The following is a 25,448-nucleotide window of genomic DNA, read 5'->3' on the forward strand; positions in this document are numbered from 1 at the left end:
TTGCTTGATAAGCCACATACAAATATTAAGCATGTCTTCAAGGCATAAGATTTTCCACGTGGTTGGTGGTGGCAGGAGCGCCTTGACTGCCTGCTTCTCCTCTCCATCCCTGGCAAAGGGACAAGGCTCTGGGCGCGGGGAGTATCAGGCCAACCCGTGCTTCAACAACTTTTACCCAACAAGAGGCCAAAGTTTCAGAGGCTACAGCTGATACAAGGGTAGCAACAACAATACAAGTGGTGAGTGTTATTCCCTCGGCACAGCTGAGGGTGGGGAGAGAGGTTGGCTTTGTTCCTCCCAGCCTGGGCTTCCATTACAGCAGGCGCATGGGTTTTGCAGACAGTTCAGGGATTCAAAATAGAGTTTTACGGCTCCCCCTGCCAATAAGTCTGTCCCCTCTGCATTTGTTTTCCACCCATGACCCAGCCATGGTAGGCAAAGAGGTGTCAGCTCTCCTTCAGAAAGGAGCCATCTGCCGCTCGGTGATACACCCGAGGGATTCCTCAGTAACTTCCTCTTGGTTGAAAAGGCCAATGGGGGCCGAAGGCTGGTGATCAACCTCATAGATTTCAGCAAGTGGCTGGTGTATCGCCACTTCAAGATGGAGGGTATCCATCTACTCAGGGATGTGCTGCTACCATCTGATTGGGTGGTGCGCCTGGACCTTAAAGATGCATACCTGACCGTCCCGATGTTCCCCCTCACCATCGCTTCCTCCAATTCCTCTGGCACGGCCAGGCCTACAAGTTTCTCACAATGCCTTTCTGTCTCTCTTCTGCCTCATGGTGCTTCATGAAGATCCTCAAACCAGCGGTGTAGTTCCAGCGGTTTCAGGGGATTCGGCTTATCATCTAATTGGACGATATGCTCATCCCAGCGCAGTCCCCTCAAGGTTTAGGGCGCATTTTCGGTCGGCGATCAACCTGGATTGCATTTTGTGATAAACGAGAAGAAGTCTCTTCTCACCATGGCGCAGAAAGCTGTCTTTCTAGGTTTCGTCATAGACTCCACCTCTTCTTCCGTGAGTCTTCCTTCTTGAAAGTTCGTGAAAATACATGACAAGATTCAACAAACATTGGCAAAATGACATAAGTCATTGAGACTGGCTGTGCACCTAGTTGGCCTTCCCTCCTACTCGATTCAGTTGATATTTCCTGGCCCAATACACTATCAGGCCTTTCAGCGCCTGAATGCGCACCTTTTAAGGAGGGGCCTCATGTATACAGAAGTGGTCCCACTGACTGACAGAGGATGTCAAAGAGGATTTGGCGTGGTGGCTCACTCATATGGAGGCCCGAAACGGGAGAGCTATCTTCGGTTAGAACCCCGGCGGTGATGGAGTCGGACTCCAGAAGGTCTTGCTGGGAAGCCCGGTGTGGGAATTTTTGCACCGGCAGAAGTTGGTCACCTTGAGAGCAGCACCTACACATAAATTGTCTGGATCTCCTAGCAGGGTCATTTGCGGTTTGGTGCTGGGCCAAGGATTGAATCCAGTCTTCCATGCTTTTGAAGATGGACAATGTCTCAGCGGTGAGATACATCACTCACCTGGGGTACCAGATCCTGCTTCCTGGCAAAAATGTTGAAGGAGCTTTGGAATTTCTGCCTGGACAACCAGGTATCAGTAACGGCAGAGGACCTCCCGGGTCAGGACAACCAGATAGCGGATTGGCACTCCCGGCACCTGCGGGACCCCAGCATTTGCGAGCTGGACCCTCAAATTGTCCGACTGTTGTCTGACACGTGGGGTCCTTCTTCGATCAACCTATTTGCTTTCTGCCAGTTGCAACAGTTCTTCAGTTGGAGGCTGGACCCGATGGCAGAGGCGATGGATGCTTTCCTCCAGGACTGGAGCCGACAGAGGGGATACACTTTTCCCCCTTTCTCGATGAACACCCAGGTTTGAAGGCAGAGGGCAAACATGGCATTAATAACTCCACTTTGGAGGTCGCAAGTGTGGTTTCTGGTTCTTCTGGAACTTTCTTGAGCTTCTCCAATCCGACTCCCCCACTTTCCTCGCATTCTCATGATTCCAGGCAACGAGCCGCACACTTTAGTGGTGGAAAGTTTGTTACATTTCATGGTGTGGCAGATTGCAGGCAGAGGTGGAGACTCCCAAACCTTTTGAGCCACACTAACTTCCTGCTGTCCAGAGCCTGGGCAGACAGCACAACAAAGCGCTATCGATCCTCATGGACGAGATTGGTATGTTGGTGTTTGCGAAGGGAAGTGGATCCAGTGTGATTAGATATAATTCACATTCTCAATTTTCTAGCGAGTCTGGCAGAGGAGGGACTGGCATACCGGTCAATCAATGGAGTACGGTCTGCCATCTTGGCAGGGCATTCCCCGGTAGATGGCGCTCCAGTGGGCGAACACCCCTTTGTTTGTGGGCTGCTCAAGGGGATATGTTTGTCCTTCCCTACAGAACCGAGGTATGCATGGCTCTGGGATGTCAACTTGGTTTTGAATCTATTTTTATCATGGCAACCAAACATTTTCTTGTCCCGGAAGGATATTTCAGTGAAGTTGGCAATGTGACTATGCCTCATCCCTTGCGGAAGGGTTGCAGACGTGCGAGCCTTGGATATAACGGTTAGAGCGTCTTCTCCTGACATGGAAACGTTACATCGATGATGTTTTTGTGATCTGGAGGGGCGACATTCAATCTGTTCAGGAGTTCATGATCTGACTCAACCAGCAAGATCCATTTTTAAAATTCACACACACAGTATCAAGGGAAAACCTAGTGTTTCTAGACCTCAACATATACCCGAACGGAGGAAAACTACAAACCAGCACTCATTTTAAGCCCACTGCTAAGAACTGTCTCCTACTTTATAATAGTTTCTATCCGAGACAGCTGCGGGATAACCTCCCCTACGGACAGTTCCTCCGACTGAGGCGGAATTGTTCCAACATCATAGATTTCAAGGACCAAGCAGCTGACCTCCAACAAAAACTACTGAACAGAAACTACCCTGAGAAAATTATCAAGAAGGGCTTTAAAAGAGCGACAAACAACAACAGGGATGCCCTTCTGGAACCTAAAATACCTAAAGCACAAGAATCCCGCCCTATTTGTGTAACAACCTTCAACACAAACTCAAACAAAATCACAAAAATAGTCAACAAACATTGGAAAATTCTAAATTGCGGCTCTATAACTTTTCCAAAACCAATGTTCTCCCATAGAAGGGGTAGAAACCTGAAAGATATTTTAGTCCATAGTAGACCAAGAACCACGATTGAGAGTGGCCCGCCCAAATGCAAACTCACCAGCAAAAGCAAAATAATCAATTTCTCAAAGGGAACCACATGGGAACAACGTGCATTCACAAACTGCAACAGTCGCAATGTTGTCTACCTGGTCACCTGCCCGTGCACTAAAGAGTAGATTGGAATGACTTCAAGACCAGTTAAAATACGCATTGGCGAACACCGGAGCAACATACGTTGCAAAAGGACAACAACCAAGATGGCGACCCATTACTTAACCATGGGCCACAGCATCCAGGACCTTCACTGGGCAGTGATTGAACCCATAAAATCTGAAAAAAACCTCCTAGAAAAAGAACGGTGGGTGTTCCGCCTAGGAACACACCTTACAGGGCTGAACGACAATATAACCTGGTCCCAATTGTGCCAGTAATGCTCCCCTAGGCCATTTATGAACCTCCTTACAACTGCATTATTTTGCATGCTATAGATAAACTTAGGCCTCACCCTCTTCCTCATACAACTTCTCTGCACAAAAAACTTCGAAAGGAATGCATGCCTGCATGCCACATGGAACACTGCATGCGGAATGCCTGTATTTATTAAAAATCGTCTTTTAGACATATTTCCCAATATTTTTAAAATTTATGATTTATTCCTCGATCAAGATAGATAATCCCCCTGCAACCACGTATGCACCGCCCGGCGCATGCGCACAATTAGACGTTTTGTGACCCCGTTAAATAAATCCCTTGTGTGAGAAATACAGCCATTATCTAACAATATTCATCCAGAATCCATTCAAACCTGTCATAAGGTTCGGGATTTACAAATCATCCCTTTTAAAAAATCGCCAGTTCTTCCAACATGGCGCTCATGAATTTCGCTATCTCACACTATTACCACCGTTCCAAGATGGCCACCACCATTTGCCAATACTATATACCGTTCCAAGATGGCCACCACTATGTGGCATGATTACATAACGTAGTGCCTCTCTAGTTCCCACGGGCCTAATGACCACACCCAAACCAACACAGGTGTTGTCCATTACTCAATCAAATCGAGTATAAAGAGACTTCCTAAGCTCCACTGGCTCACATCACGGAAGCCGCGGACGAGGGAGGATACGAGGAGAACTCGAGGTTGAGTGAGTACGGCATAGCCGCTTTAGGGTGGAGAGAATCTTTGACCATCAGCATAACAAAAAGGGACTGAATCTTGGCATACTCCTTCTGTTCCCTCCCTCTTTACCAACAGATGGAAGTTTCATTTACCCCTCATTCCTGATCGGCTCATGGGGCATTGTCTACAACGTATTTCAGTATGTATTTGACATATTCTACCATACACATTGTTTTGCTCCTTTTTCCAGCCCATCACTGTTGAGTGCAGATCTTCACGACATGGAGTGTGTGTTTTATGTTATATGTCTGTTATGTCCTGTAGTGTCTTTCTTTTCAAAGAGCTTTTTAAAATTGTAGACTCCCTTTGCTCTCTTCAGGTTCCTGATCCAGTTGTTGCTTCCCAGGAGCTATGTGATGATATATCGAATTTTTTCTATAATAAGATAGACGATATCTACATAGCCCTAAAGGCGCAGAGGAACTTACTCAGCTTGGAGGATTCCGTGCAAATCACACGATTGGAAGCTTGGAATGTAGACTCCCCTCCATCCCTTGAACACTTCCCGGCTCTTACGCTAGAAGATCTCAGTAGCTTACTGGATAAAACTAAATCTTCATCCCCTCTTGACCCTCTGCCCCTTAAGGTACTTAAAAACTGCAGAGAGATAATTCTTCCCTCTATGCTTGAGGTAATGAATGGAGCGCTGGAACAGGGCACTTTTCCATCACTCTGGAAGAGAGCTATTGTAAAGCCGCTTCTGAAAAAGACCACTTTAGACCCTGGAGTGCTGAAAAATTTTAGACCCATCTCTCTGCTGCCAGCCCCTGCTAAGATGTTGGAGACCCACTTGAATCTCCATCTTTCGAACTTCCTCGACGCCTCTGGCTTCTTGGATGGGTCCCAACATGGCTTTAGAAAGCTACATAGCACGGAGTCTGCCTTGACAAAAGTCATGGACAACATCCGCAGAAAAGTAGATTTGGGTCTTACCACCGTACTGGTGCTGCTTGATCTTTCAGCAGCTTTCGACACCCTGTCTCCCTTGACTTTAACATCTAGGTTAAGGGAGGCAGGGGTAGTCGGACCAGCGCTCAGTCTCCTGAGCTCCTTTCTACAACATCGGGAGCAGCGTGTCATGCTAGGTGAATACCTCTCCCCTGCCAAGTCTTTGCAGTGTGGGGTGCCACAGGGGTCGGCATTGAGTCCGACCCTGTTCAACATCTATGTGGCCCCCCTTGCAAGACTTGTAAGATCTCAGGGGATGGAGGTAGTGTCGTATGCTGACGACACGCAGATTATGGTATCCCTGACCCACTCTGTCAGTGAAACTGCTTCTAACTTCAGGGCCTGCATGCAACTTGTTGCAGAGTGGATGGTCTCCAACTCCCTGAAGTTGAACGGGGACAAGACAGAGGTCCTGGTCTTTGGCAAGGACCAGGACATATGGTCAGATGACTGGTGGCCTCCTTCTCTAGGTAGCTGCCCTATACCTACCAAATCTGCTAGAAACCTAGGGGTCATCTTTGACACCCAGCTCTCCATGGAGCTACAGGTGAATAGAACGGTGGCGACCTGTTGGGGTGTTATCAAGACCCTGAAAAGGATTGTACACTATCTGTCCCCACAGGCGCGGAAACAGGTGGTGATTGCCCTTGTTGGCTCAAGGCTCGACTACTGTAACGCAGTGTACGCCGGGGCCAACAAGGGCTTGCTCCAGCGTCTACAGGTCATACAGAACGCGGCAGCGCGGTTTGCTCTCGCTTTGCCCTGGTTATCTTCTATGACCCTAGCGAGGAAGAACCTCCACTGGCTCCCCATCCCGTCAAGGATCATTTTCAAACTCCTTTGCCTTACCTATAAGGCTCTAACTGCAGGCTCGGCTGATGCCCTTGGTTCATTACTTATTAGATATGTTCCGAGTAGATGTTTACGTTCCAGCGAGCAACACCAACTGGTAATCCCCAGAGCCAAGAAGGCCAGATGGGGGTCCAAAGCTTTTTCCATATTGGCACCTCTCACCTGGAACTCACTCCCCCTCGAAATCAAACGACTTCCTTCCCTTGACCTCTTTAGGAAGTCATTGAAAACCTGGCTCTTTATTGAGGCATACCAGTAGGTTCTGTTTCTGTCTGCTATCAGCTTTATATTTTTTTTGGTTTAGGCGCCTTGACGCCCACTGGGCATAGCTGCGCGTTACAAATAATATTTCATTCATTTCATTCATTCATTCAGGTCACAGCACCTTAGTGCGTCTGTACTATTGAGACGCGCTATACTCGCAAAGTTACAATATATGTCACCATGCTTTTTCACTCCACAGGTGACTTATATAACGCGCATTGGGAAGCGCGCAGGAAATATTTACGTGCTCTAATTTTATCTTGCAGGCCCACGAATCTGTAATACTGTTAGGGCTCTGTAAACTGTAAATTAATTGCAGACCACATAGGTATTAGAATATCCATTTCACCTGTGTATACAAATAACACACATTGATGGCAACATTAGTGAGTGATAGAGGGATCTGACCCCGTCCTGACGAAGAGGCAGGTAGCCTCGAAACATGTTGACACCATCAGGAGAACTAGCTCATTGACAAGCTGTGTTTTTCTCCGCCACACCAATTTTTAACAATACCAGCCTATGAGTAATAAAGAATTTTTTTGTTTTTAAAAGGCCAGGTATTCTTTTAACCTCACTTTTCCTATCACTTTTTGACCCTACTTACACTCACAACAATACACCTCACATAGCACTTACAATATCTGAGTGCTACAGCGTAGTCGCTAGTCGTAGCACGACCCGTCCCGCAGCGGGGCGGGAAGAGCCGATGATGAAGCATGACACCAAGGGACCTCTTGGTGTGTGAGGGGTATTTTTACAAATACTATGTATGCCTGTCATATCTTGGCTCACAGGAAAACCTGTTAGAGGTGGATCTTGTTGTTTGAATATACCATTGACTGGAGGAGGGTGCATCCACCCCAGTGCTTTTTAAGCACTACCTCTTCACTCCCTATTTTGATTTTTGTTTAACTTTTCATAGTATACACTCGAATAAATTGGAAATGCAGCAGTCCAATTTTCTTTTGTCAACGGCATTCTCGGCCTGTTGGAAAATTCCAACTCCTCCTTAGAGCCCTCTTTGGATCTGAGTTACCTATGTAAGAGTTTCAAAATCTCGACATACTCCCTTTTCCATATCTTCTCTTTGATCGACTGGATAAGATGGGCCCCCAGCGGTCTGGATGTCCCCATGTACTCCAGCTTTTTGAATTTCAGTTACTTACTCTCCTTCTTATCCCCTGAGTCCTTTTTTGTGTTGCCCGACTGCACTCCCTCCTTTCCTACCCCTCATGTCCCATCATTACCTGTTTGTACCCTTTCTGGCTTCTTCTGTAATGTCCCCTCTAAGTCTGTGTGCACTGGGTGGCCCGCTGTCCCAACTACAGTGTCTCGCATGTAGAATCTTTCCTTAAGGTGGCCTCCCTGCTATCATGAAGCTCACCAGCTTCTAGACCATTAGCATGCGGACCTCCCAGCGAGACTATCTCCTGGTCCCTGATCCATTTATGCCCATAGTTAGCTGTTTTAATCTCGTGTTTCAGCTCCTTACCTGGCGCCAAGGTCGGTGCCCGCTGCTTCGCCAACATTTGCTGCTGACAAGTTCTGTCTCGTCTTGCTGCCTGCGGTTGGACCTTTGTTACCTGAAACATACTAGGTGCAAAGGAATTAGATGGCCCTCCCCGCTTTGCCCTTCCCCCACCATTTTAACTCATTATTGTCCCGCAATTCCCTTTCCTCCAAACTCTCTTCCTTGTAACCCAGCAATGACTGTGCAAAGTGTACCCTTGGCTGCTTGCGTCCACTGGTCTCAAACCGTTCCTAAGAGGGGTCACGCTCAAATGCAGTAATATCACCTGACAACCTATCTGGGGCCGTACCTTACCCTCCCCACCTCCCTAACAAAGCAGGATGTATAGTCCCATGATCCAGCCTGACGGAATATGACCTGAATCCTTCAACCTGTTGCACTACCAGGGTTGTGCTTTACCCTCCTGTGCCTGTGATCTTGAAGTCCATTGCCGGGTTCCAGCTAGCCCCACGGGCTACACTGTCTCTTCTCGTCGGGCTGCTGAGCCGCACTTAGCTCTTTCCCAAGTCCGTCCCCCCATACGTGCTCTGACCTGTAAAATAGAAATGTGATCCTGTGTGCTGGGCGCTGAATACGCATTAACTGTCTACCCCCCAGCTTTCTCCCTCACCGAGCCATCTGAGGGGGCGGTAGAGCCTGGATACCCAAGGTGACCCACTGACCCGGCATCTGAGACCACCGAGGCTCAACCTTTCGTCCCCTTCTCTACCCCCTTCTGCCCTGCCTGGTGGCTTCACTGACAAAATGCTGGCTGCAATTCCAGATCTGGACCTCCCTTCTATAAGCCCCACACTCCTCTTCATCACTCCATGCTAAGCTCTCCAGTACCTCTACCTGACGGGGCTTGCCCCCACCCCTTCACTTTTGCTCCTCATTAGGCCTGCCCCTCCATAAGTTGGCTGCACAAGGTGATCCTGGCTCCCGCCAGGGCCCTCTTCAGCCATGAGTCCTTGCCCCATTCAATATCCTGCAACTCCCCTTCCACTGGATCTTGGGCCTGTACTTGTTGCCCCCCCCCCACTGCTGAAACTACCATCCACTGTTTGTAAACGTCTCTAAAATCAACCTCAGGCCAGGGCTGTTCCTGTAGTCTGCTCACGTGAAGCTCCTTAATTCTGTCCTCCATCCCCCCTTCTCCCTTCCTGTAGACTGCCCTGTGCCTCGTGCTTTGTCCGTAAACCCCCTGTGGCCCCCACCCTCCCTCTCTCTCTTTGCGAGGTCACGTGACCATTGACAGCAACCTGCTCCTTTTCCTATTCAGCAAGGCCTACCGCACACTACGGGAAGCCTCGCACTGCCTAAAATCATTTTGCTCCTGCGAGGCCTCTGTCTCCCTCAGGGAGCCGCGTAGCTGATGTTCCTCCCTTTCTGAGCATTACGACCCCGGAGCCTGGGCGTGACCAAGCTTGCCAATGCCCTCGGCTTATCGCCGGGCCAGACACGTCTGTTCCCCTCCCCCTGCTCAGGATGCTCTCCTAGTACATAAGCGGCCCCTCCCACTCACCTGCCATTGTTTGTGGCCTGCGGCCTGTGCCCAGAAGCGCATGCCATGACTGCAGCAGCCACACCACGGACAGCCTTACAATGTGGCCGACACCAACTGCGAAGGGCCCCTTCTTTCAACAAATCAAGCCACCTGGCCTTCGCCAGCAGGAGCATGGCCTGGGGCACCCTCTCGTCACCTGCCACAGTTGCTACCCCGTAGCTCAGAGATGAGTGGGATGCTACACACGTAAAGTGCTACACTTACTGTTACTAAACTACAGCATTAACCTCCTCCTGGCCAAACCTGAACAAAAGCCTTTAACTGAGTTGACAAAAAGCTCCTAAGTAGTAGCCCAAAACTAGCCCAAAACCCCTGTGCAGTCTTCTGGACTGCACAACTTCCCCAGAAACCAATGGAAATTAGACCTCCTTGTGGTCAGCTGCCCCCCAAATCCCCATACTTTCGGTCCCGACTAAAAGCATGAAGCAGGGGCTGGGGTGCCTGAGGCCTCATTACACAAAAGGAGCACATGCTAGCGATTGGCACTGTGACTGATACTCTGTTGGTGGCTTTGATTGTTGCCGAACTACAGTTAGCAGCACTCAGCCAGGTCTGTTAGTGGTGTAGCCTTGGCCCTAAGTGGCAGCTATGGTTGGGCTCCCTACCTCTGGTGAGTGCTGCCTGGGTGTGTGAGAATGTTGCTGGTTACAGCCTGGTTAATTTATGTATTTACCAACCCACAGAATTTCTGTTTCTGACCATTTAATGATGCTCTGCCACCTGGCCACTATCCTATTAGAGTAGACCTCTCTTTCTCAACAAGGAGATCAAGTGAGCATTTGTCAGAGGCACAGACCTACATGCTTTAGCGTCTTGTGTATGAATACATTTATGTGCTCAAAATAGGCAGGATAATTTACACTATATTATGGTGTGTAAAGCATCTCCATTGATATGCCACTTAGGCGCTTTGTTGATTTTGGTGCCACTAGGTTATATGCTTTTCATATGTAGAGGCTGATTGTGTCAGTATGCTTTTGATTTTTTTTTAAATTATTTTTTATTGAAAATAAAGATACAACAAATAAACACAATAATGGTGCAGTTACAAGATGAAATACAATCCTGAGGGAATACCGAATACATAAATGAAACCATATAGTACATTGGGTCAAAGGAAAAAAAAACCCTCTCTAATGTCATCAGTCCCAGCAACTGTCAGCCTATTATGCTTTTGATTCTTGTTTCGTCTAGCACTAAACGTCCCCTTTCTATATGAAACGTCTTCTTTTCTGTGTCTTACGAATGTGACTGTTGTGCTGCTCTGGAACATAAAAAAACTAAGGTTTAATTTTCTCACAACTTTGAGCATCAGTGACCTCTGCTCCTCAATCAATCAATCAATCAATCAAGGCATTTGTATAGCGCGCTACTCACCCGGAGGGTCTCAAGGCGCTTGGGGGGGGTGGGGTCCACTACTGCTCGAACAGCCAGGTCTTGATTGCTTCCTGAAGGAGAGGTGGTCTTGGGTCAGGCGGAGGGGGATGGGGAGGGAGTTCTACGTCTTGGCCGCCAGGTAGGAGAAGGATCTTCCTCCCGTATTGGCTCTTCGGATGCGGGGAACGGCGATGAGGGCGTGGCTGGTCGATCGTAGCTGGCGGGTTGGAGTGTAGAAGGTTAGGCAGTCGTTGAGGTATCTGGGGCCTTTGTTGTGGAGAGATTTGTGTGCGTGGGTGAGGAGTCGTAACGTGATTCTCTTGCTGACGGGGAGCCAGTGCAGGTCTCTCAGGTGTCCGGAGATGTGGCTGTGTCGGGGGATGTCCAGGATGAGTCGTGCTGAGGCGTTCTGAATGCGCTGGAGTCTTTCCTGAAGTTTGGCTGTGGTTCTGGCGTAGAGGGAGTTCCCGTAGTCCAGTCGGCTGGTGACGAGCGCCTGGGTGACCGTCTTCCTGGTTTCGGTGGGGATCCACCAGAAGATCTTCCGTAGCATGCGTAGGATGTTGAAGCATGACGAGGAGACGGCGTTGACTTGTCTGGTCATCGAGAGGGAGGAGTCCAGGATGAAGCCCAGGTTGCGTGCGTGGTCCGTTGGTTTGGGTGCGCTGCCCAGGGCAGGGGGCCACCAGGAGTCGTCCCAGACGGAGGGTGATGATCCCAGGATGAGGACTTCCGTCTTATCTGAGTTCAGTTTCAGGCAGCTGTTCATCATCCACTCGGCTACGTCTTTCATCCCTTCGTGTAGGTTGGTTCTGGCGGTTGCTGGGTCGTTGGTGAGGGAGAGGATCAGCTGGGTGTCGTCGGCGTAGGAGATGATGTTGAGGTTGTGTTGGCGTGCGATGGCTGCGAGGGGGCTCATGTAGATGTTGAACAGCGTGGGGCAGAGCGATGATCCTTGTGGTACGCCGCAGATGACTTCGGTGGCCTCTGATCTGAACGGGGGGAGGTGGACTTTCTGGGTTCTTCCGGCGAGGAAGGAGATGATCCACTCCAGTGCCTTCTCCTGGATTCCGATGTTGCTGAGGCGCTGCACTAGGGTGCGGTGGCAGACCGTGTCGAACGCCGCGGAGAGGTCCAGGAGGATGAGTGCCGCCGTTTCCCCGTTGTCGAGCAGGGCTCGGATGTCGTCTGTGGCTGCGATGAGGGCGGTCTCGGTGCTGTGGTTGGCTCTGAAATCGGACTGCGAGTGGTCGAGGGATCCATTCATCTCGAGGAAGGTGGCCAGCTGTCTGTTGACAGTTCTCGATGACTTTGGCAGGAAAAGGAAGGAGCGAGATGGGGCGGTAGTTTTTGAGGTCGGTGGGGTCCGCTGATGGTTTCTTCAGTAGGGCGCTGAGTTTGGCGTGCTTCCAGCTCTCTGGGAAGGTGGCGATGTCGAAGGAGGTGTTGATGATGTCCCGGAGATGGGATGCGAAGATGGAGTCGACCTTGTTGAAGATGTGGTGAGGGCAGGGGTCGGTTCGTGATCCGGAGTGGATGGAGTTCATTGTGCGGATGGTGTCTTCGGTGTTGATTGGGGTCCAGACGCGGAGGGTGGTGTTGGGGGGCGTTGGTGAGGTCATAGGGTGCGTCGGCTGTGTGCTGAAACTGTTGTGTATATCTGCGATCTTGCTGTGGAAGAACGAGGCGAGCGAGTTGCAGAGGTCTTGCGATAGGGTGATGTCGTTGTTTCCGGCGCTAGGGTTCGAGAGCTCTTTGACGTTGTTGAAGAGTTCCTTGCTGTTGTGGGCGTTGTTGTCTAGTCGTTCCTTGAATGCGGTTTTCTTGGTGGTGTGGATCAGCTGGTGGTGTTTTCGAGTGGCGAGCTTGAGGGTGGTCATGTTGTCTGGTGTCGGGTCCATGCACCAGGCTTTTTCGAGGGCTCGGCAGTTCTTCTTAGAGCTCTTGAGTTCGTCGGTGAACCAGGATGCTTTCTTGTTGCCGGGTCTGACAGGGGGGGTCTTCAGTGGAGCGAGGTCGTCTGCGCAGTTGCTGATCCACCTTGTGAGGTTGTTGGCGGCTTGGTTGGGGTTCGCTGAGCTGGCGGGAGGGTTCTGGCTCAGGGATGTGGCGAGCTGGTCGGCTGTGATCTTGTTCTAGCTTCTGCGGGGAACCTGTTGCGGGTGGTGATGGAGCGTGGTCCTTCTGAATCTGAAGTGGACGCAGCTGTGGTATGTCCAGTGGAGTCCGGTGGCGTGGCTGAAGGAGATGTCCTTGCTGGAGGAGAAGACGGGGTCAAGCGTATGACCGGCGGAGTGGGCGGGGGTGGTCACCAGTTGCTTGAGTCCGAGGTTGGCGAGGTTGTCCAGCAGGGTGGTGGTGTTGCGGTCGCTGTGGTTCTCCAGGTGGAAGTTGAGGTCCCCTAGGAGGATGTAGTCAGCGGAGGGGAGGGCGTGCGGGCTGATGAAGTTGGCGATGTCTTCGCTGAATTGTGTGCGTGGTCCCGGGGGACTGTAGAAGTGAAGATGTTCGGCGGCTGTGAGGGTGTCGTCGGAGTTGGTCGTGATGCGGATGGTGTTCTTGTGGACGATGGCGATGCCTCCTCCTGTCTGGTTGACGCGGTCCCTCCGGGTGATCTTGTAACCGTCCGGGATGGCGATGGCGATGTCGGGCGCTCCGGAGGCATTCATCCAGGTTTCCATGAGGAAGGCGACGTCTGGGGATGTGGAGTCGAGGAGGTTCCAGAGTTCGACGGCGTGTCTGTGGACGGAGCGGGTGTTGAGCAGGATGCACTTAAGGTGGTTGCTGCTGGTGCTCGGCTTGGCGGGTGCGGTGCAGGTCCGGATGCAGGAGAACTTGCAGGATTGGCAGGTGAAGGGTCCGTGGGTGCGTCCTGGGGTGGCTCGGTGGCAGCCGGGGGTCCGGCTGGTGCTGAGTGCGTTGAGGGTGGCAGCGTCGTAGGTCCGGCAGGTGGGCTGGCATCTGCAGGGGCCAGGGGTTCTGGCACTGGGCGCGGTCCAGGCACGGATGGGCGCAGATGGGCTTGCCATTGGGGCACCTTTGGCGCACAATCGGCTTGCCCGCTGCGCATGAACGCTGCGCGTACGCGTGGACTCTGCCATAAATGGAGAGTGGGGGGGGGCGGAGCGAGGGAGGAGCAGCTGGGAGGCGGGAGCGGGGTGGCGAGTGGGGAGGGGAGAAGAGCAGTGATGCAGGAGGGAACGGGAGTAGGGCCGCGGGGGAGCAGCGGCAGGGAGCGGGGTGGAGGGGCACAACCGTGGGTAGCGAGCACAACAAAAATACAATGGCATATACAAAGATGGTCAAAAAACAAAATTATGTGCACAACCTTCAAGAGGGGCAAAAACGAGATACTATACGGTCAGGCGAGCTCAGGGGCACAACAGAGGCACAATGGGCAGCGGCGGCAGCAGCAAGCGGAGACGGGCACTCCAGGGATGGGCCACGCGGCGGGTGGAGCGACCGGCTCTGACCAGGTCAGGTCAGGTCAGGTCACAGCTCCCCACCTCGTGGACCCAGCCCTATGTTTCCAGTGGGAGGGAGGAGCAGCTGGGAGGCGGGAGCGGGGTGGCGAGTGGGGAGGGGAGAAGAGCGGTGATGCAGTAGGGAACGGGGGTGGGGCCACGGGGGAGCAGCGGCAGGGAGCGGGGTGGAGTGGCACAACAGTGGGTAGCGAGCATAACAAAAATACAATGGCAGATACAAAGACGGTCAAAAAACAAAATTATGGGCACAACTTTCAAGAGGGGCAAAAACGAGATACTATACGGTGAGGCGAGCTCAGGGGCACAACAGAGGCACAACGGGCAGCAGCGGCGGCAGCAAGCGGAGACCGGGCACACCAGGGATGGGCCACGCGGCGGGTGGAGCGACCGGCTCTGACCAGGTCAGGTCAGGTCACAGCTCCCCGTCTCGCGGACCCAGCCCTATGTTTCCAGTGGGAGGGAGGAGCAGCTGGGAGGCGGGAGCGGGGTGGCGAGTGGGGAGGGGAGAAGAGCGGTGATACAGGAGGGAACGGGGGTGGGGCCGCGGGGGAGTGGGTAAGTCCTTACATGCACTTATGATGCCAGTTCAACTGAATATTGTTCAGTCACGGATAAGATCCTTTTTGTCATTCTAAATGCACAGTATTATATTTTTTTATGACTGAATTCAAGCTACTTGCAGAGTGGAAGTGGTAGCTGGTAAGAAGTGCTGTTTATATAATGGCAAGTGGTAGCCTAGCCTATAATGATGAGTACAACATCTCTTCTTCTTCCACGTCATCATTATTCATAACCCCAATACAGATCAAAATGCAATTAGCACCCACCTCCAGCAGTATTTGGAGCCTGCTACACATGACTCTCACCTCATATCATTTCTCTGTTTTTTCAGTGGTCTCCTCATTTCTTTTTTTTCTTTGTCTGTGACAAGAGTGGCTACAACTCACTTCATGCACCAGTTGGCATCTTCTCACACATTCATTCTGTCCAAACTGGCTCAAGCCACCTACTCACATCCAGAGGACCAGCGTGAGCTTGATGATTCAAAGGACAAGCAGCGGGATTGTGCATGCAAGAAAAGGTCATCAGAGCAACTCACCTTTTTCATGGCCATGGAATAGAGAGCAGTGTGGAATTGTGTTTTTGTCTTGTGAGGTGGCCTTTATAGTTCTCAGTTAGTAGATGAACACAGTAGAGAAAGTTGACTGAGCTCCCACACAAACTGACTAGGAAGATTCATGAGGATACTCTGTTCTTTACCTTTAGGTTATTCTTTGGCTCCTGGAAGCTTGACCACATTTAAAGGGTACGATTCCGAGATATTAATAGGGCGTCACATGTGCTAATTAGTTGGAGTCGTTCAGTGTAAAGAACAGGAGTGCATGTGTATTCTTCACAGCTGAAATTTAGCTTAAGCACTCCATGTAAGTGGATGTTTTCCAGCTGCCTCCATCATGTCTTTCCCTCCCGCGCTTGTGTTACTGTCACCTGTGTGCTTCTCTGCCGCCTGGTTCTCTTGTTTCTCCGTCTCGCCTTTCCCTCCTCCACCTTTGCTTGTATTTCTCTTTCTCACTCATGTGCTTCATTGCTCATCCGGTCCCTATATTGCTCTTTCTCACATGTGTGCTTCTTCCTTTGCCCACCTTTCTTCCTCATGGGCTTCTCCCTACCCTCCATGTTGCTTCACCCTGCCCTCAATTTTGCTTCATCCTCTGCCTACTTCGTCGGCACACTTCTGCATTGCAAGATTAAAAAGAAAAATGCATTAATGCTACTTATTTTTTAATTTACCAATCCATTTCGGATTGGTAAAGTAACAAAAGAGACCTGCATAATTTTTTTAGTGCTCTCATACACCGGCCTCAAAATGACAAGACTGTATTGTTGTACCTTTTGTCTATTTTCTCCTTTATCCATGCTGCACAGACGAGACCTATTAGTTTTGCCTGTGCATGATTATTACTTTGTTGTTTTAGGCAATACAAAAATTATATCTTTTCCAAACAGTTTAAGGATATTAAAAAAACTATCTTCTCCAAACAGTTTAAGAGTGATCCTAGCTCAAGTTTTGATGAGGAAAATTTGGCACAGTGCACCTTGGATCTGTTCTTCGCAGGCACCGAAACAACATCAACTACTCTGCGCTGGGCTATTCTGTACATGGCAGTATACACAGAAATTCAAGGTAATGTTAATCAGAATTAAGATATGGATCACTCATTAAATCAAGGTATTTTACCTTAAGTTTGAAGGATATACATTTGTTCGATAGATTAAATGTTACAGAGCAGTAAACATACATTCTGAGTTGTCTGCAACAGACATTACCCCACTGGCAATGTACTTAAAAAAAGAAATAGCTAAAAATTCTAGAGAAGACAGAATATGGGAACTCAAGAGAAGACATTGAAAAATAATAATTACTGTTTAAAATATATTAGTTGAAAATTATTTAGAGGGCTGTAAATTCCCTGACAGATATTGAACTGTTCCTAAAGCATTGTAAATCTGCCTTCTCAAGTTTTATTTTTACTTAAACTTTTTTCATATTAACAATAGTCTTTTTTTTTTTTTTGGGCTGCAAACACATTTTATTCAATAGCATTTTTTACGCACAGACGTAGACATCATTGGGCAGTATATGATCTCAGTCTTCTGGTTGCGATACATGATACATTAGAATTGTTCCACATAAGACTAAAACTGTTGTTTCAAAGTGTAAGACAGCAGCTTAAGTTGCTACTGCAACAACTGGGTTTGGGTACACATGTGTGACCAGAGGATGTATGAGGAGATGAAAGGGCTGTATTGGAAGTTTTTCAGTGCGAGCACTCAAACAGAGGAGAAACATCTGTCACTACATGCCTCTGGGAACCGTTTCTGGCTAGAACGTTCTGGTGTGAAGAACCCAATGGCATTGGTCACTCCTTAAAAGATATAGGGCCAGATGTAGGTAGAACTTATTTACCGATTCTTAATTACCGAATTTTACCGATTCGGTAATTAAGAATCGGTAAATAAGAAGGGGGGTATGTAGGAACATCCAGATGTTCCATTTACCGAATCGGTAAATATCTGTATTTACCGATTCGGTAAATACTGACCGGTAATGCTCCATTCATTCCTATGGGCTTTGAAGCCCATAGGAATGAATGGGGCATTACCGGTCGGTAAATACCGATTTTGACAAGGGTGCAGGGGGTGTCACTTTGACACCCTCTAGCACCCCAAAAAAGGTTTGGGGGCCATGTGGCAGGCATACCTGCCCTAAGGGCAGGTCTGCCTGTCATATGGCACAGGTGTGCATGCACACATGTGCATGCACACCTGAATCGGTATTTTACCGATTGAATTTGATGGTAAAATACCGAATTTGTAGGGCTTGTGGGACTCAGAAGAGTCCCACCTACATCTCAATTTTACCGATTCTGTAAAAATACCGGTCGGTAAATTTACCGACCGGTATTATTTACCGAATCGGTAACATTACCGAAATGGCCTGTTGCAATCCCCCTACATCTCAAAAGCCAAAGGCCGATTTCGGCCGTTACCGACCGGTATTTGGCTACCTACATCTGGCCCACTGTCCTGATGGAATAGTTCGGAGTAACAGGAAGATGTACTACAGTACTGGACAGAACAAAACACTCCCTAGCAGATAATTTATGTGACATGAAGTGCCCCTCGGTCATTAATAATGCTGACTTCTGTAACATTAGGTCACACTGGTGGTACATTGAACAGTTCTCCAATGTAACTTTTTTAGCTTAATGAATGTTTTACTCATTGGTAGAGAGAAAATGCTAATCTTGAACAGTGGCTCACAGAACCAGCTCAAGATAGAGACTCAATGACAACATAGGGATATACTCCTACCTAACAGATGTTAGCAACATAAGAAAGCTTTGGGTAAGCTTTTTCAAAAGGAAGACCCATTTAGTACACTCCCTCTCAACTCAGATCAGAGGCCATTTTGACTAGTAGAAAAGATGGAAAAATAGTAATCAACAAGAACAGGCTTACCCACTTCCAGCACTGGGCCAAGCAAAGGCAGAGTCAAGACTATGAATGCTACTCCTGCATACACCAGTGCATACTGATGCCAGAATTATGAACAGCTCAAATACCATTAGCCTTCTTTGGATCCAATTAGTAACGTGCAAGTTCATAGTCTCCCTTGAAAGTTGAAGATCACATAAAGAAGGTCCAAAACAGGGCAATGTCGTAAATATATTTCACATGAAGAACAAGACTTCCCAACCTCCTCCCCATTTACCCTATTCTTGCTCCCAACCCCAAAACAGTTTTTGGGCCATTGACTGGGAGCTGAAAACAACATGAGGGTAGTATGCAGGATCACAAGCTGGTGAATGTGTCACTTTTTGCTTCTTCTTTACAAACAGCGGGAAAGCAAGTATGTTACAGTGCCCAAAGGCATGAGATAACTGAGTCTTGCAGTCTGATTAAATATGGGTCTTAATTTACACCCATCAGCACAGGATGATCTGACATGAGTTTTCCATTTGTAGGTTAGGATGTGGGCAAGCACTCTTAATCCATTCCTCCCACACCTTAATATGTGCCGTATTTACTGCTGAGACACTATACTACCTCTTAACAGGCAATGAAACGTTTTATAGACTGCAAAGGCAATAAAGTCAAACAGGTTTCCACTGAATTTGGCAGTCTGCTTTTCTGCATGTTACAATAACCAAAAGCACAGCATTTATTCTTTAAAAAATATATATATAACCATAGAAGTCCATTTAACGGTGAAGATAGTCTAGTTGAAGCGACAGTCTTGAAGAATATCAATACAAGATTCTGCAGAACATACATCTCGCAGAGAATATGTCCAAATAAAGTTTTGCAATGTCTTCTTATGTTAAACTGTCAATCAGGGAATCCCTCATACTGGTGGCAATGGTACTCGGCTGAGCATCATTTAGTTTAAAGACGCTCTCAATGACAGAAAGCTCTGTGCTGGTTGTGTCCAGTCCACAAAAGGCACACCAATCGTTAACAACCATCTCTGCAGCAATCACCTCACTGCCATGATTTACTGTTCCAGCAACAAGTGGAACCTGTAAAAGTGAAGAAAGTTCATCTTGGTCTTCAATGGAGGTTTTTGGATGCACCAGTCCACCCTGGTTGCTGAAGGCACAATAACTTCCCACTAGCACCTGTTCAGTCACAGACTGTCTGAAGACTTCTACTTTTAGAACATCGGACAAAATGTCTTCAGTATCCCTGTCAAGATCTGGGTGAACAAGAGCTACCTAGTCATTGCATGCTATGACATTTCCCAAGGCGAACAGCCTTTCCTCCACTCTCTGAATCTTGACTGAATCGGGCAGACTGTTTCTCCTGTGCTGCAATTCCTGATCTGTTGTGTTATTTGGGACCAATAATCCATGACGGCCAATGATTCTGCAGCCTGCAATAGATGCATGAACAACGGGTATGGTCTCAGAAAGTTCACCTTCAAAGACACTGTAGGAGTTCTCAGAGCCACAAATGGCAACAAGACAGTAGGTGTTGGTGAGTTTAGCAAAGCAGCCAATCTCATTGTTGTTCCCAAAGGAGGCACGGACCTCCATGATTTAGAGGCAAGAGAGACGATTTGTCCGTGAAATCAGCCTAATGTCCGCTGTCGGCCACAAAACTCTAACTTTTGCACTTGCGGGTCGTATCCATATTAACAATAGTCAAGAAAATCGTTTGTTAAGAATTGGATTATGCATATTTTCCTTGTCAGCACCAAAAAAATCTATGTGCATAAGATCACAGACAACCTAGCTATCAAAACTCTAGACCTGTAGCATATAATGCAAGTTTATATTCTAGCCTGCATTATTTCTTCAGGCTGCTAACTCCATGAAAGTAAAATGTGAAAAAACAGACAGCACAGGGCCATGAGAGTCTACTTTCTTGATCAATCACCAAATCTCTAGACACACCCAGACCAGTCCCATCTTCAAACAGTGTTTGTGTAGCATTTTCTGGTCGGGAAGACTTTCCAAGCATTGTCCACATTTTGGTCCAACACCGTTTCCAAATCATTTCCCCATAACAATTCTGTATCCATTTTGTCTCTATCAGTAGAATGTAACTGGGAATAAATAGTAGAGGCTTTTGGAACTGTTAATAAGAGATGGCTTAGCTGATTAGTTGGGCGCGAGGAAGATTGAGGACAGTACATATACTGAGTTTGTAAGATTTAAAATTTATGTTGAAAAGAAAAAGAATGTCCAAATTGAGTTTGACTGTGTGCAAAGGATGTAGGGGCACCACAATCCAAAAGTTGGTTGACCTACATTGAACCCTTTTGCCTTCAGGTTTTCAAATATATAGGCTTGTTATTTATGTGTATGAATTTTGTTATGGCAAATGGTAGAATGAAGAAATGTGGGGAGATCTAAAGGAGTATCAGATAATAAAGGTTCTAATAATTTACGGGAATATTTCAAAGTGGGAGCGGATAGAGATTGTGATATGCACATGAATGTTGAAAATTCCTGAGGGGAAAAAGGTGATCAGAGATCTTTTTCTAGATCAACCCATAATGTTTGATATTTTGGGGAGTCCAAATTCAAATAAGCAGATTGTCTTAATTAAAAAGATGCATCATATTTAGAAAAATCAAGAACATTTACAACACTTTCTTATTTGGAGTGTTTTAATTTTAATAAAGACATACAAGCTTTTTTATTGTTCCTTAGAAATGCAGAGATTATAGAATTGGTCTTCTGAAAGGATTTGAATGGTATGTTCAGTGGAACATTAGAAATAGTTTATTTTATAATAGGTACTAGCATCATCTTGATAGTGTCAAGACGACGCCACCAAAAAAGGTGTTAAAGATGCCATCTACTAATTAATGAGGTTATTTTGTGAGTACATTCTTCTACATTTAATGATACGGAATGTGGAGGTTTTAGTAGAGTAAATAAAGCATAAACCAACATATTTGATTTTCTATGAATTCAACGTAAAATTGGGCATCAGAATATCCTGTTTGAACATGAATTCTTTTAGTGATAATATTTCACATTTATTGTTATTTAGTTTGTAACCAGATACACAAGCATAGGAAGCAGCTTCATTTAATGAAGATGGAATTGAGGTGTGGCCTAAACCTTTTAAGTATGTGAAAAATAAAAGGCCAATATATTTGGTTAAAATCTTTCTGAACATCCATGGCGATTTCTGCTAAAGGTTCAGACAAAGGCAAAGATTTTGATTGAACATCAGAGAATAGACGAATATAATCAGGTGTATATCTCCCTTTAACAAATCTCATAAACAGTGTGAAAAGGAATATTATTAATTTGATTAAAAAAGAAATAATCATGAAAAAAGGAAGTAAAAGATTAAGCAACTGGTGCATCTAACAGAAGTGAGTCGTTAAATCTCCAACTTTTTAGCAAGTTTCATGTAGGAAGAATTGCTAGTTGTATAGTGACAGGTGCATGATCAGAAGTTTAGATAGAGCCTATATCTGCTGAATGTAATTGTTGAGCTAAATTATGTGAGATGAAAATGTGATCTGTTCTTGATTGGGCGTGATGGACTGGAGAAAATGTGTATATTCTCTCAATGTGGGATTGCATTACCTCCATGAATCAATTACATTGCTCTGTTTGAGAGCATGAACAATAAAGATTTTGCGATTTGTTCGCAATATAAGGAAATGTGGAATTGCGATAAATGAATGGAGCAACAATTTGATTGATGAGCCAAGACAAAATTATAATTTGGACATTGCATAGGTTTGTGAGTAACACACCAACATTGACAGCCAGTGGCAGTAGGACCATAACTATTAAAGTTAGTTATTGGAAATGTATCAATTAATAGTTTGATGCGTAACCCTCTGCCAACATCATCAAACTCTTGGGATATTAAATGAATATGAAGTGATGTATGGCATAAAACTAGGACTTAATTTTCTTTACCATTTCCTGGAGAAAAGAAGATCTTACTACCCCCATCCTGTTTTCAATTTTAATCATTCACTTTCTGTAAGTTGATATATTTGTATGAGTTTAATATATACATAGAGTCAAAACTCATTGTCGTTTAATTGGAGAATGTAGAACTCTGACATTTCAAGACACAATTGTCAAGGACATGAGGAAGAAAAAAGATAGATCAGACCCAGTGAAGAGGAGATTAAACAAGAACCATGTAACAATCAGTGGAAGTGATAATATGGTAGGAAGAAATGAAAGAGATAAATGTGAAATAATGAAGTGAGGTAATGAAAAGGCGAGGGATGGGGAGAATCGAAAAAGGAGGACATTTTTATTTTGAACATATAGAAGAAATACCATAGGGAAGGTAAAGAGAGAGAAAAACATACCTAAAGTTTAAAAATGGTTGGGGGAAGTGAAACCACTTTGAAAAGATTACACGTTTGAAACTCCACGCGGGTGGACGCAAGGAGGACGACGGAACTTGAAACAAGGAACAAGCACAGGAATAAACACAATGATATTACCTGTAAGAGAAAATATATGTTATTAAAAGGATTTAACATTGTAGGTGTATATAATCCATAATAAAATATTTGTATATCAAAAAAATATATAAATTTCAACCAGAATATGTGAAATTCAGTTGACAAGAACTATCAAGCAAATTAACAAATACATCAGCATGAACAAGTCAAGAATCTTGAATTCTCCATTTTCAATACCCTGCAAGTCTCAAGAAAGACCTTCAATCAGCTCTATTGTTTTATGTTGTTGTTTTATTATTATAGGTGACTTTGAATGAGCAAGGATGAAATAATCCAAAACAAGCACCCAGTGAGCGAAGTGCTTGTCTCATATTACGAAAGTCTTTACATCTATCTAAAGTAGTTTTGGCATAGTCTTATGAGAAGTATAAATCATTTCCTGACCACAAAATACATTTTATCATTTTAGCTGCAGAAAGGACTTTAAGTTGGTCAGTATATTCCAGGAAGTAAAGAATAATAACTCTTTGCTTTTTAGAAGTCGTAGCAGCCGTAGATGTATTACCTATTCTGTTTGCACCTTGAAAATTGAGTGAAGTCTTATCTGATACGTTTAGTAATTTAGGAAGGAAGGATTTGAAGAACATAATAGGATCAGAACCTTCAGTACCTTCCAGCAAGCTTTAAATACATAGACTATTTCTGTTTTCAAGGTCCTCGACCAGCCTCTGTAGAATAGTAATTTGTGTCTGATAGATGGTCAGTATGATAGACGTATTGGTGAATGAGGTAATGCATTGTACAGCTGTGGAAAGCCACTCTTCCATCTGAGACCATCTTTCCCTAAGAGTTTGTAGTTTGAAATGAAATGAAATGAAAATGGTACTTATAAAAGCGCATGACTACCATAAGGCCTCACAGCGCTAAGAACCTAGCCTGCGAGTGCGTGCCTTAACTGGATGGGAATAACAACGTCTTCAAATGCCTTCGAAAAACCAGATGGTCTTCTTCCCACCGAATATGGTCAGGAAGGGTGTTCCACCTTCTGGAGGCAACATAAGAGAATTGTTGGCCTTCACTTCTGGTCTTAACATTCGTCTCCTCCATGTAGGGGCATAGAGCATGGATCTCCTCTAACAAATTGTCCATTGAAGCAGTGGGAAGAGATTTTGGGGGGGTGGTGGATCTTTTTTAAGATGTTTGGTAAATGCTTTCCAGCAGCAAGTGACAAAGAAGCGATAGCTGAGTTGGAGGAAGAATTATTGCCTCTATGTAAAAGAGCAAGTGTATCTTCCATCTTCAAGAGTTGAGTGAATATGGAGGATTTGATTTTTTTAAGTCTGCCCATAAATAATATGGATAGCAAGTTCCGAAATAGTATTCGTTGAGAGCAATATTCTGTCTTCACACTACTCAATTGTCACAGATGGTGGTTATTATGAAGAGATAAGCTGAGCTAATGCTTGAAAACATGGTGTGTGAATGTCCTCACACAATGCTTTGCACGAATAGTCCTTGTAGTAAATACTTTCAATGGTAATGAAAGATTTTCAAATGGGTGCACTAGTCCAGATCATCGATGAAGTAATATGAAAACCATTTAAAACCAGGGAAAATTGTTTATAGTATGACGCTCTGTTTCCCTCACTTCTCTGTTGTCCTAAAATGGCAGGCACTCTGATGTGAGGAGATGCGCTAACACAAGGAGCATGGCGTGTGCCTCTCCCCATCTCCTTTTGAAAGGCCAAAATGATGCCTAACAGTTATTTGAGCAATACACTCTGAAGTTGAGAGTTTTTATACTGTAGAACCACATTAAAATGTTGCCTTGTAACATGAATAACATTTAACCATGTTCCCATTACCACAACAGGTGGCAAGTAATTTGCTTATGTCATTGGCACCATTTTACATTTATCAACAATGATTTCTGGTCTAGTCTTTGTGACAATTCAAAGGTTTTCTGAGGTGTGGGATTCTCTCTGTTCTCCCTCTGTTCCTGTCTCTCTCTTGTTTCTTCTCCAGCATTTTCAGTTATCATAGGTGGTCATCCTTCTGTCCCAATTCTTATGGGATATGCATGGTGTGAGAAGCTGGCCTGGTATGTGATGTCTACTAATGTAAGTGGGTACCTAGCACCAGTCCAGACAACCCTTATGGCGATTTAAGAGGTCTTAGACAACCTTAGAAAGCTCTCTAAGTGGTAGCTGTGGAGAGCAGCCTTCAGGCTTAGTCCAGAAGGAGTATAAAGCCGCTTGTTTTACCAGAATTCAATCCTATAGTATAGATTAAGTGAAAAAAAAACACACAATGTATTTATAAATATATGCATTTATTATATAATACTTTCTAGCACATAGAAATAACTCCTACCCGCAGCTATGCACAATGCAAACAATACTTTATCAAAGAAACACAGTAAATAGCACGTAATACACAGTGGGCCTCAAAGGGGGACCAAACCGTATACTATGAAAGTGGTATAAGAACCACGACTCGGGTCAAGACAATGTTGAGAGGATGCTGAAGTGCTGGGGATCCAAAGAACCACCCAAGGTGAGTAGATAGGGACCC

At 46.2% G+C, this 25,448-nt stretch overlaps 1 protein-coding gene and 1 pseudogene across 2 annotated transcripts in view; one reads left to right on the plus strand and one right to left on the minus strand.

Moving 5' to 3' along the window:
- The window catches only part of LOC144798754 (cytochrome P450 2J2-like), a 404,320-nt gene that overhangs the window by 256,819 nt on the left and 122,053 nt on the right, over nucleotides 1-25,448 (plus strand). For both annotated transcript variants that reach the window (XM_078669779.1, XM_078669787.1), the window contains one exon: nucleotides 16,454-16,595. In XM_078669779.1, the coding sequence (XP_078525905.1) occupies nucleotides 16,454-16,595 (142 nt within the window). The remainder of the gene's footprint in view (nucleotides 1-16,453; nucleotides 16,596-25,448) is intronic.
- On the minus strand, nucleotides 19,159-20,010 carry LOC144798769 (eukaryotic translation initiation factor 6 pseudogene; annotated as a pseudogene).

The sequence above is a fragment of the Lissotriton helveticus genome, chromosome 1_2 (assembly GCF_964261635.1).
Source record: "Lissotriton helveticus chromosome 1_2, aLisHel1.1, whole genome shotgun sequence".
NCBI classification, from domain to species: domain Eukaryota; kingdom Metazoa; phylum Chordata; class Amphibia; order Caudata; family Salamandridae; genus Lissotriton; species Lissotriton helveticus.